This window comes from Phalaenopsis equestris, unplaced genomic scaffold (genome assembly GCF_001263595.1).
Source record: "Phalaenopsis equestris unplaced genomic scaffold, ASM126359v1 Scaffold235185, whole genome shotgun sequence".
Lineage (NCBI taxonomy): Eukaryota > Viridiplantae > Streptophyta > Magnoliopsida > Asparagales > Orchidaceae > Phalaenopsis > Phalaenopsis equestris.
The window spans coordinates 59,259-72,428 of NW_018253071.1; the positions used below are offsets into that span (position 1 = coordinate 59,259).

Genomic DNA, 13,170 nt, shown 5'->3' on the forward strand with positions numbered 1-13,170 from the left:
CAGATTTACATTCCAAATGGTGAAGGAGAGACTAATGATAGGCCAGGATTAGTTCCACCAAATGGAGAGCAGAATTATGTTATTTGCTTAGTGTTTGTTTGTTAATGTTAAGAGTGTTGAATGTTTTTTTAATATTAAAATTGTCTAGTGTTAGTGTTAGGAATTTTCTCATCCAAGACTAATTGGATTGAGACTCTATGTATTTAAAATATGTGTAATTGTTTGTGAATAAATATAAGTGTTTATTTGTGTGAAGTTTTTTGTTATTTAGTATTGAATTAAATTTGTGAGGATTGGTGAATCTTGATAAAGAGGAGAGTTGAAAGGGAAGAAAATAGTTATTAATAAGCTATGAGACCATGTAGGGTTGGTTGACTTAGGCTAGAAGTACATTTTACTTAAAACCAAAAAATCAAAATTTATGCACTTGTGTTTAAGTGCCAAGACCCTGTGCTTAAGCATTGCCTTAATCGAGAGATGGGTGCTTAAGCACTGAACCATTAGCACTTAAGAGTCAGTTCATGTAAACAAGTTTGCGAATGGTTTAAAGTAACAAATCAATCTGAAATTCTCCATTTCTTTTGCTCGACGTCGTCCCCTACCTCTTGAGTTCGCAATTTTGAGATTAGGGCATCCCCTAATTTGAAGATTTCTTAGTGGTTTTGAGAAAAATTTGTTAGATTTGATCTTATTGAGGTAAAAGCTTCACTTCTATGTAAAAATTTTTTAGTTTCACCATATATTTTGAGCACATTATGGATCTACCCGAAATCACTATTCATGGTGAAAATTTGAGAGAAAGCTATGAAAAATGCATAGATTTGGTAGTTAAGCTTTTAGCAGTTAAGCTTAATGATTTAGAGATAAATTTAGGATTTATTGTGAATTTTATAATTTTTTTAAGAATTGGCCCCAAGGATGTAGAGGAGCAAAGGAAAAGATCAATTTGATTCAAGCAAGTTTGTTAGTGCGAGAGCTCAGGATCGATACAGTAATGCACTAAAATTGAGAAAGTTGATCCCTGAGTGTTGTTTCAAGAGTCCGGGAGGAGCTATAGAGGATTTGATTATTTTCTACCAGTGGGAGCAGTTTTGTTGTTTTACTGTTGTGACAGTTATTTCTGTTGCTAGGAAGTTCTATGCAAATCTCCCCGAGACTGAAGAAGGAGTCATGGTTAGAGGAAAGACAATGTCTTTTTCACCTGAGGTAATAAATCAGTCCTGAGGTAATAAATCAGTTTTCAGTTTTATCATTTGCCCCCGAGCACTTTATGTTTTCATTCTAACTATAGTCCAACTGAGGAGTTAGATGAGATTATTTCATCGTTCATTGGAGGAAGAGGATTATGGAAGATCACCAATGAAAGAAGAGTCAACTTCCCCACTTTGAAGTTAGATGCCCCATTTCATTTCTACTCGTTTGCTGTTTACCAATCATCTTAGTGAAGTGACCCGTAATCGAGCAACTTTGAATTATTGTATTCAATAGTTCAAGCCCATCAACATTAGAGCTTTGATTCATAGTGTTTTTACCAATTCTGTCGTCACTGCTACTACAACAGGTTTGGGATTCACATCCTTGATGAGTTAGATTTGATAGCTGGGAGGAGATATTGCAGCCACTCAAGCCTATTACATATGTGAATGACAAGTCAGTCAATTTTCATTATTCACATCATTCAATTTTTTACTGGAGAGGTGGATTTTCTAGTAGTTCAGCTGCTTCGACATCTCGAGCTTCCACATCACGTGCTTCTACATCACAAGGTCAGACTTCTAGACCAGATTCTCAGTCACAACTATTGTAGAGGATACTAAATAATGCCATTTACACCACTTAAAAGGTATTAAATTTAGAAAACTTGCAGAGCATATTGATGGATATATGAGGAGATGTGGTGATTATGAGGAAGAATTCCACTCATCTATAGAAAACCACGAGAGGTACCAAAGTTTAGTTTTCCTTCAAAATCCAAGATATCCATCATATGAGCCTGCAACTACTTGACATAGTGATGAGAGTGATGCGGAGGAAGAGGATGACTAAACTAGTTATGTAGTTTAGTTTAGTTTTTTTTTTATGTATTGTTCTGAACTGTTTATGGTGCAGTTATACTGCACTTTTGTTGTGTTTTGAGTTGAATTTGTTGAGACTTTTAGTTTTATGTGTGTTTTGTTTTGTTATACATTGCTGCGATGTATTTATGTTTTTGTGAGTAGTTCTTATATTTTTGTGGTAGTAATTGTGTTAATTGTGTTGTTTAATGTATTTAGTTAGTCTGTGTTGGACTTAATTCTGAATCTTAAGAACGTTTAGAGTATTGCTAACTTTTACTTAAAAACTTCATGTTTAAAATTTTCAATTTACTATCAGATATTTTTTGTATGTTACAGTTGTGTATGCTTGTTAGTGTGTTTGTTTTCTTTTATGTTATCCTCCACTGCATAAAAATCTAATGAATCTCTTTATGTTAAGTAAATTAAAATTCGATCAATTTAATTTTTACTCCTATTTTTAATTTTTTTTGTACTTGAATATTTAGGATGTAAAAATTTATGCTAGTATGTTATTTTTAGTTTTCATTCCTGCCAATATTTATAAATGATGCTAAAAAGTTTTATTTTATTAAAAATTTAAGTTTGGGCGGGGGATGAAAAATTTTCTAAAAACTTAAAATTTATTTGTTCTTAGATATACTTCAAAAAATTTTGATTTTTAATGAATAAAAATGATCATGTATATGAAGTCATATTAGAGAAGTAAAATTTTGAATATAGAAATGAGTAAGAGAATTTAATTAAAATTTATAATAATGAAGAGAAACTTAAAGCTAAAAATTTTTAGTGTGAAAATGATAAATATTGTGTAACTATCTTTAGTAGGAGAAATCGTATTTTTGAAAAATGTAGAAGAATTAGAATTTTATTTTCAAAACTTAAATTTCTTTTATTGAAAGTAATTTTCAAAAACTATTATTATGTTTTTAAGTAAAAGAAATATATAAACTCTTTGCTTTAGGAAAGGAAGAGTGGAATTTAAAATTATTGAAGATCTATCCAAGTATAGTAATCCTTGCTTGAAAAAGAAAAAAAAAGAGGAAAAAAAGAAAAGAAAAGTTGAAAAAGGGAGAAGAAGCTTAAGGATTAGTGCCTAATCAAAAATTGGTTTCACAACTGATCTTTTTAAAGTATAAAACTTGAGAAACTCTTAAGCTTAAGGATATAATATAGTAAGTAAAATTTTTCTTAATAAAAATTTTTAAGGGGTGAGGATAGAATGCCTAAACTCTATTTGGAAAATATACAATATTTATGAACTAGATAGGAACTCATATTTTCAGACTTCTCTACATTAAAAATTTCAAAACTCTAAGTTTGTATTATTTATTAACATTTTTTCTAAATTGTACTACAATAGTTCTACATCAAAATTTTAGAAACTCCTAAAGAAACTCATATAAATCATCTACTTATTTAGTTTTTAAGGGATTGAAGTGTCATTTGAGGACAAAGAACATTTTGTTTCGGGGATTTTGATATATTTAATATATATAGTCTTTTTCTACACATTTTTATACTTATTTTTGAGATATTGAACTTTAATGAAACGCATTTGTGTGTTTTTCTTTCAGGTACAATCAAAGGAATAAAAAATGATAAAAGGAGTGAAAAAGGATCAAATTTGGAGTAAAAATGAAGAATGTACAAAAATGAATTGAGACTACAATTATTCGGGTAATATTTACAATTTTTTGGATCAAATTTAGAGCAAAAAGGAATGAAAATGATTAAAAGAATGGTGTGGAGATATTTACAATTATCCACAATTTTCCAACACATCATTCCATGCCATTCCACACCATTATTTAGTTATTTTCTTTATAGTTTCGAGTTTTTATGGTGAGTTTAAGTGTCAATTCTTCTCTAAGAAGTGTTGGTGAGGGAGAGAAGTGAGATATTTATTCTTCCTACATTTCCTAAGAGAGGCTACAAGGGATTTGCTTTGAGAAAGAGTTTCAGATAAGTGTTGTTTGTTTATTATTGTTGTATGAACTTTCTTTTATATATGAAATTTGTTTATTATTGTTGTATGTACCTTTCTCATGAAGTTTGAGTAGTTTCATTTATCTTTCTCTCTACTCTGAGATATGGTGAAATAAAAAAATAATTTGGATGTGTCAATATTAAAATATAAAATAAATTGTGGTGGTTTTTCAACTCCGCTCTTAATTTACTTTTCTATCTCTGGCCAATTGAATTGCTAAAATATGTTGTGAAACATATGATCCGAGAAATGGAGTATGAGTTCTACAACAGAGTGAGAATCACATTTAAGTCCATAAAGGAGTATTTTTTCATGGAATTATGTGCAAATAAATAGGGAAATATACTTTGTTGGGTGTAGAATTGGAGATTTCTAGGGTGACAGACTAAAAATCCCTAATTTGATCTTAGTGTTTAAAAACTAAATCGAGAGTTAGCCTTCAGGGGAAGGGAAGTGGAAGCTCTGGAGTGGGAGCCAGTATCCTCCTAGCCTAACCACGGATTTAAGGACTAAACCTAAGATTAGCCAATGATTTTCCATAACACTGAATCAGGGTAGAGAATTGAAATTGCTCCTATTTGGCACAATACAAATTTAAATCATTTATCTCATCTAATTTCACTAAAAACTCATTGTAGTGGGAAAGATATTTTTTCATATTAGAAAACTTCATCACATAAACATAAGTTAGTAGTTACTATTTTGAACTCTGCATTTAAATTCTACTAGTAGTCAATTATTTATCTTTAATAGTATCTTAAACATTCAAAATTAGTGACAATAATTTCATTTTATTTTTTTGAATTTCCTAGTTAAATTATTATTTCAAATTTAACCTTCCTCATGGGATCGACATTTGGGACTTAAATAGAAAGTTTTATATTACTTGATAATGATACATATACTTGCGTAGAATACCAAAATTAACTGATTAACATTATTATTCATAAATTCCACATCAAGTTTTTGACACCGTTGTAAAGCAGAGTCAACTTTATAAATTTTACACAACTATATTTCTGTTGGTCACAAACCTTGGTAAAAACATGGGAAATAGTTCATGGACACAAAAATTAATTCAATTGCTTTTGAAAGGAGGCATCGTCTAGAAGATTCATTGAATGGAGACACATTTTGAAGAGGCACCAAGGAACCCCTTGGTTTTTGTTAAAGAAGACTTGAATCATCAAAGGAAGGGGCCAGCCAATCATCATACATCCATCCAAAGTAACTTCCGCCACCGACCATCTTTTCTTCTTATTTTGAGTTTTAGTTGGAATTGTGAGTGAAAGAAGAGAATTTAAAGGAACTTCAAGACATTTGGTGGAGAATATTTGAGATAAGTGTTTATCTTTTTTACTACATTTGGTTTTCATTTAGACTTCTTGCTTGTATGCATAATTTCTACTTTTAAACTCAAGTGTGGTTGTATTTTATCCATGAATTTTGAGTAGTTTTTTTTATTTTTTTTCTTAAAATTAATAAGTGATTAAGTATTGAAAGGAAGTTGTGTGACATGGATGATAATGTAGTTTACGTGGTTGAGTGTAATTAAATAAGAAAAAAAGTTTTGAAGGGTGTAAAATTAGAGGACTTTAGAGTGATAGACTAAAGCCCCTAATTTAATTTATAATTTTAGGTGTTGATATGAGATGTTAGCCCCCAGGTGGAGGGAGAAGAGGCAACTCTAAAGTGAGAGCTAGTTTCTTCCTTATTTAACCTGTCTTCACGACTATTTAAAATATAGATTAACTAATGATCCTTATAACATCTCTAGTAATGGTAAAGAATATTATTTCTCCTATTTGGCACAACACAATTAGAATACTTCCACAATAGAATTCCTATACTTGTTACTGATTCATGATAAGGAAAAAATATATTTTATTTATATTGCCTTCATCTTGCAAGTATTTAGTTAAGTTAATTAGTTGCTTACTTTATTTTTAATTAAAAAAATACAAAAAAATTGAATTTTCATTCCTGTTATGACATCTAGAGTTTATGTAAGAATACTTTGCTAAGAAAAATTTTGTTATCTAATTTTTTTTTTATTTTGAATGTTGCATATTGTTAGTTATCCCCGTGGGTTCGATATTTGGGGCTTAATCAAAAAGTCCTATATTACTTGATAACGATACGTATACTTGCGTAGTATCCCATATTAAATATTATAATTGTATTCTTATTTGCTTCATAGTAAAAAATTTACCCTAGCTTTCTCTTGGGATCAAGTTTTTGGCCTTGTTGTAAAGTGAGAATCATTATTAAGGAAATTAAGTATATAATCACATACATCACATTTTACATCTATCTAGAACATTGGAATCAACATTCCCGCCATCATCAACATTGTTAAAAATCCACATGATTTTGTGGGATTCACGGCACTTTCCACACAAGCATTGAGGTGGCATGTGGTCTGCTCCTTTATTCTGGACTGGTTCGATGGTTTGATTTAATTGATTTCGTTCATTTCGAATATAGGGAAATGAACAAAGTTCATTCATCATCCTCATGGGACAATGAACCAAAGACTGTTCATGATCAAATTCTAATTTCTCCCTCTATATTCCATGAGATCTCGTGGGGTTTGTTTTTAAAGCTCATCAAACCTAGAAAAACAAATCTATACAGTTGATCAAGTAAGGTGTAGTCGTTTCTTTCAAAAATTACCAAAATCGAAGAAAATTTTATGGTTTTTGATCCATACCTTGTTCTAAGAGGTGTGGCCTTGATTAGGCTTGATATACACGATTGCCTTGACCCCATGAAGCTTCTCCTTAGCTAAATTTGGATTGAAATTGGCTCTAACTATGAGCTAGGCCAAATTTTGGCTTAATTTAGTCTTAAAAAGTTTTGAGTGCGTGATAAGGCTTGACTTTGATTGAGATTGTCTTCATGAAGCTCGACGAAGCCTTTAGGATTTTTGGATTTGAGTTTGAACAAGGTTCATGTCAAGGCCAAATTTTGTCCTGGAATAGGATTAGGAAATTAGGGCTTCCAAGTGGGGTTAAGGGGTCGAAGAGATGGGTGATCAAATGCATATGTTTAGGAGAAGATTTTCTCAATTGAAGGCCATGGGTTTGTGAGTCTAAGTGGAGAGCATGGTCATGTATGGAGCTCTTGGGAAAAGCCATAGTTTGTGAGTCTAAGTGAAGATTTTCTCAATTGAAGGCTTGGGATAAGCTTGGATGGCTCCTCTGTGAGTTTGCAAAGGCATGTGAATCTTTTTTGGAACAATGTGCCATTTTCCTTTCTGGAAGGGTTGACCGTGGGGGCTCCAATGTGGAAAAGGGAGAAATTCCAAGGCTTGAAGACATTAGAGGGAATTGGAGGTGTGGTCATTGAGCTTAGCTATGGTCTGGCTTGACCAAAACATGAGAGGATTTGAATATGCAAGACTTGGTTGCCATGTGTTGAAGAAAGGAGCAGGTGTGATCTCCTTTGTCTCATTTCCCATATTTTATATTTAATTTTGTTTTTTTAGATTTTTTTAGGGTATAGGTCATCCCATATTATGATGGGTTAGCTTAGGTTATGGATGGCTCATTTAGGAGTGGGCCATGGGCTTGGTTCATGATCTTGGATCATGGGTTAAATCTTTAAGGTTTAATTCTAAGCTAAAGGCTAATGGGCCCTAAAACCATCCAATTAATTAATTAATTAAGAAAATAATAAAGTTGACCATATGATCATGGGTTGACCATATGGTTCAAGGTTGATCATATGGTACAAGGTTGACCATATGGTCCATGGTTAACCATAAGGTCCATGGGTTGACCACTTGGTCATGGATTCGAGGGAGGAGGTGAAATGGTCAATTTGGTCAAAATTTGGCTAAATTGGAGTTAGGCTTAATTAGTATTGACCATCTCAGTGTATCGTCAATAGTTGGGTTCAAGAGGGATCATTAGGTTTTTGGCCTGATTTTTAGGGTTTGGTGGACTTAGGGAAGTCCCTACTGAGGCTAAGGATGAATTTGTGCAGACCCCTCTCTCGTGGTGTTTTGGTGATCAAAGTGGTTCCTGTCTACCGGTAAGTTCTTAGAGTTTCAGATTGATTTAGGGGATCCAGGGAAAATAGACAATTCCCTAAGCTTTTATGTTTACTTAAGGGATCTAGGACGTGTTTAGCCTTTGATAGTCAATTTGGGTTCACTTAAGGCATGTTTAACTTCTAGTGGTTAATTGTTCTCACCTAAAAATCATGCTTCACTCAGCCCTTGAGACAAGGCAAAAATTAATACGACAAATTCTAAATCCCACACTCCAACATCTCTTTTGGAATCAAGTTATACACAAGTAGAAGCTCTTGTGTTGCCCTTATCTGAATAGTCACAATACTTTCAAACTCTTTTGTTGCTTTTGGGCAATGAAGAACTATGCTACAAACAACCTCTTGAACTCAACAAAAGAGGTGATTACTTCGACGGATAATCCATTAAACTATCTTTAGCCTGACTCCCTCGCGTGGTGAAGAAGATGTGACACATCAGATCATCTGTGATCCTTAATTAGAAAATGGTAAAATCCAAGGAGGCAATGCAGTCAGTTGGATCAGTTTAACCTTTATGGTTGTTGAGTGACATTACTTTAAACTTCTCGGGTGCTTCACTGGATGAGATATATCGAGAGAACCCATTCTTAGGTTGGTGGGGTTAGGGGTGTGGAGGGGAGTGCGGAGACCTCTGTATTCCTGAACCACTGTCTATCCAACAATGCAAACTAGAAAGATTTTAGTCTTGAGGATCTTCTACTCTTTCCTCAAGCAATTGTGCCCTTCGATCGCTGAGTGTTGTTTCCTTCTAAGATTTGTTTCCCTTCTCCCTGCTACCTCTTCTTTAATGAATTCTAACATTTGGCCCAACATGTCTACCTAGTGAGTTTTTTCTCCTTGTTGTGCTCTTCTTTTTCTTAAGGCATGAGCCACGCTTATCGAACCTTCCAAGATATTGAATCTGAATCTATCTAGTGAATCAAACCCAAGGAATATAGCATAAAATAAGAGAGAGAGAGAGAGAGAGAGCATTAAAAAGCGATGGCTCTTTAAAGAAAAAGTGATTAACCTTTACTTTAGAAATGACTGACTTATTTATAGGCAAAGGGGATATAAAGTTAAAAATTACATGCTCGCCCCTGCTTTTCTTTGTGTGTTATGTTTCGGTTACTAAAAATGAATGAGGCTATGCCTTGATTACCTTATCACTCGACATGTTAAGATTTGTAATTCTTTGGTCTCCGAAGTATGTTCAGACGATTCTATTGAGTCGGGGTAATTTGTTGTTTTGATGGTCATTTGGTCATCTGGACTTCATTTGGTCTACTTGAGTCCATCAGTTAGCTATTTCGGTATGGATATCGACTACTAACCCCTAAATTAGAAATTTATGTTACTGGAATGAAACTAGGTTGTCGAGCAGAGAATGAATCATCGTAATCCGACAGGTCGTTTATCCTTTTGATAGGAAAACAATCAGGAGTGTTCAAGAGGTGTTTATTGATGAGAACCTTTGGTCTCCTGAAGAGTATTGTAGACTCCTGTGGGGAGACTCATGATATTTGGATGAGAGTAGGACTGGTTCCTTCTCTCTATTCGGTAAATCTCAACTTTTGACTTGGGAGACCTCTATTCCTAGGAAGTTATAACTAGTAAATCAAATCCGTTGATCTACTAGTAACGTGGTTCTTGGTTTTTTTGATGAGTCATTCTGGATCATATCTTTGTCTTTTAGTCTATTGAATTTTTTCAATATTCATGCTGACGTATTTCTGACATACTACATACATACTATTATATAGTAATCTGACCTCATAAAACAAGTAAATAAGACCAGAATGTTTTTAAAATCCAATTGTAAGCATGACCAAGTGTAACCCGGAAGACGTTCGATTAGGAAGTTATTTATATTTTACCGCCTAAGGTCATTCGCTGTACGACCTCCGTCTCAGCTTCACCGATAGCTTGCGCACGACACTTTCTTTGACCCAAGTACGACTCCGTCGTCTCCAATATGTTGGAAATATCTCTCACCTGCTTCCACCCATCTTCCTCGCTTCGTGATCCGACGACGTGGTCGAGGTTTAGTTTCGTGGCCTATTCAAACTAAAAGAAAAAGACGGCCAATTTCGGTCTCCTCAGCAGGTTTCAACAACTTGATCGGAAGAGAGCTAAGCGAGGAGAACATCACACTTCGACAAATTGCGGCAACGACGAAGAGTCAAATGAGAGTCCTAAAGATGATGGTGGGACGCTTTCGTGCAAGCGTTTACACTTGCCATCTCCATAGCCCGTGTATAAAGATCGCATTCAATTCATTTCTTATGTTCATCATCATGCCAATCCAATAACAGCCCGGCAAGCCCTAAGTTCCTCTCCGAAATCGCGAAAGGACTTTTCAAAAGTAGTTCTTTATCCCGGCAACGGTGCATAGGGCTTGCGTTTCTGGCTGATCCACTTCTTTTTACAGGCTAGGGTGCTTATCTTTTCGTGTAGTACTTGAAAAGCTTTATATTTGAACAAATCTTTGGATTTGATTGCCTTTCTGGATCTCTTTTATTGCTTGAGGGCGAGGCCAAATCTTTCACGGGAAATTTGTAGATTAAGTTTGGATTTGTTGATACACTGTTCTATAAGGGGATTTTGATTATTGAAGTGGGTCTAAGCCTGGAACCGTATCTTGTGATCCTGGATTGTAATTTGTTTTCTTTTATTGAAGTTTGGGGTTAGTGATAGTTGATCTAAGTTCATTCTGATGGAGGAGAGGCCAACTTTGAAGACTAGAGCTAATGAGAACGTGGCTGATTTGTTCCCTCGAACCATGAGGAAGGATCTGCCATATGGTTTCATGAAGCTGGCCTGCGGATTAGTTCTGTTTATGGCTGGAACAGTTCTTGGCATGGCGATGAGAGCCCAATTCAATTGGTACTTCACTTCCCACACGGAGCTCTTTTTTCCAGAGACTATGTACTCTGCGGATTGTGAACAAGAAACTATGGCCCTAAAATATTTTGTTAAGCCGAGCCATTTGATGCATAAGATGACAGATGATGAACTTTTTTGGAGGGCGACAATGCTGCCCAAGGTTCAAGAGTATCCATTCAAGAGGGTTCCAAAGGTAGCTTTCATGTTCCTGACAAGGGGACCTTTACCGTTCTATTCATTATGGGATGCGTTCTTCAAAGGGCATGACGGGTTGTTCTCAGTTTATGTGCATGCACTTCCGGATTACAAGCTCAATGTCTCCAAGCATTCTGCATTCTACGAACGGCAAATCCCTAGCGAGGTACTCTATTTTTAGCTTGACGGAGTTTGTTTTTTTAGGCCATGGAAATGAATTCCTTGCCTTATATCATGAAACCGAATTTTCTTTTGATGTGCACATTGTTTCTATTGAAATTGGAGCCATCAACACAAAATTCAAATCTTTAGCTATGGTGAGCCTCGTGCATGGTGCATGGAACTTTGGTTATCTGGACCATGGCGATTTTGCGCTGATTATAGCATGATTAAATTTAAATGAATTCCGAGTTTTTTTCATATCACGTTGAGACTAGTATTATTTGTCTGCATTGAGTAAACTCGCGAGCGGAGATTTATAGGTTCACATGTTTTGCTATTTTTATCATAGAAGGTAATCTTTATTTAGCTTCTATTGGGTAGGATCCAAGCCAATATTCTTGCCATTGCACCCCAAATTCAGTCACCTTCAATTGCGAAAATTCAATTATCTTTAGTTTTGAGGACACATTACGCTAGTTAGACAAGATCACTATTATCAAAGTAATCTGTCATGGCCTTGTTATCCGTTACGCTTTTCTTGATGGATGATAGTGAGAAAGCATCTTTTGATCATTTCAACAATTTTTTTTTCCTCCATTGCTTTTTTTTTACTACAAAATCTATTTTTAATAACCGCTACTCATAATTTGTTGTATGTAACTGCAGGAGGTACAGTGGGGGTCAGTGACTTTATTAGATGCAGAAAAGCGTCTACTTGCAAATGCCCTGCTAGATTTTTCAAACGAGCGTTTCGTGCTACTTTCTGAGAGCTGCATTCCAATTTTTAACTTTCCCACAGTTTACGAGTACCTGATCAACTCTGCCCACAGCTTTGTTCAATCTTATGATGATGAGTCACCTCGTGGTCGTGGCCGCTATAACAAGCGAATGCATCCTGCGATTAAACTCAGCCAATGGAGGAAAGGATCAGAGTGGTTCGAGCTCAACCGTGAGCTTGCCATTAATATTGTCGCAGATTACAAGTATTATAGGATCTTTTTAAAGCATTGCAGGCCTACGTGCTACCCTGATGAGCACTATATTCCAACATACTTGAACATGTTTCATGGGGCTTTCAATGCTAATCGGACTGTAACTTGGGTAGATTGGTCAAGGGGTGGTCCACATCCAGCAACATATGGACGGGAGAGCATCAACGAGAGTTTTATCCAATCCATCAGGAACAATGGAGTCAGCTGCACGTACAATAATGAACCCACTTCTATATGTTATCTCTTTGCCAGGAAGTTTGCTCCCAGCGCTTTGGAACCATTGCTAAACCTCACCTCATCTGTCATGAATTTTTGATTTCTTTTTTCTAGTAGCATCGTTCTCGTTGCTCTTTGTTGGACTTTGCAACCAGGAAACATTCAAATCTGTAGGTGCTTCGATTTTTGATTTGAAGGCCTTGTGGTAACAACATATGGCATATGATATTGAAATTTACATAGATATTGAAACATTGTTCATGACTCGGAGAAACATACAACTTGAGACAAGGTCACATTACATTCCTATCTCTGAGTTTTAGTTTATCTTTGCAACTTTATTTTGGTAATTGTTGTTGCCATTGGACTCTTACAGTCCTTTTCCTCGTACGGTTTAGTGTGAATATAAGCTGATCATTCGTTCATTCATCATTTTATCCGTGAAGCCAATTTGATGGTGATTCATTTGGTAAGTTGATGTTTTTTATTTCATTTTCTTAACTGCAATTTTCTTAATCATCTTGCTGCCTCTACCAAGGTGATCAATGTTTCACCAAATGCGTGCATGGTTTTTGTTGAATGTTGATTCATTTATGCATTCCAATAGAATTCTATATACTATAGAGAAAAAGAGCGG

The 13,170-nt window shown here is 34.9% G+C and overlaps 1 protein-coding gene across 1 annotated transcript; it reads left to right on the top strand.

The window, feature by feature from the left end:
• The first annotated feature begins 9,972 nt into the window (after nt 1-9,972).
• Nucleotides 9,973-12,939, top strand: LOC110039092. Its single transcript, XM_020744045.1, has 2 exons — nt 9,973-11,329; nt 11,992-12,939. The coding sequence occupies exons 1-2, from the start codon at nt 10,799-10,801 to the stop codon at nt 12,631-12,633; spliced, it is 1,173 nt and encodes a 390-aa protein (XP_020599704.1). The 5' UTR covers nt 9,973-10,798; the 3' UTR covers nt 12,634-12,939.
• Nucleotides 12,940-13,170: the final 231 nt, after the last annotated feature.

What these genes read in the sequence shown, in the direction of transcription:
- LOC110039092 (XM_020744045.1), top strand. Translation starts at nt 10,799, where the DNA reads ATGGAGGAGAGGCCAACTTTGAAGACTAGAGCTAATGAGAACGTGGCT. An exon ending in AACGGCAAATCCCTAGCGAG is followed by an intron (nt 11,330 to 11,991) that starts GTACTCTATTTT and finishes ATGTAACTGCAG; the next exon opens with GAGGTACAGTGGGGGTCAGT.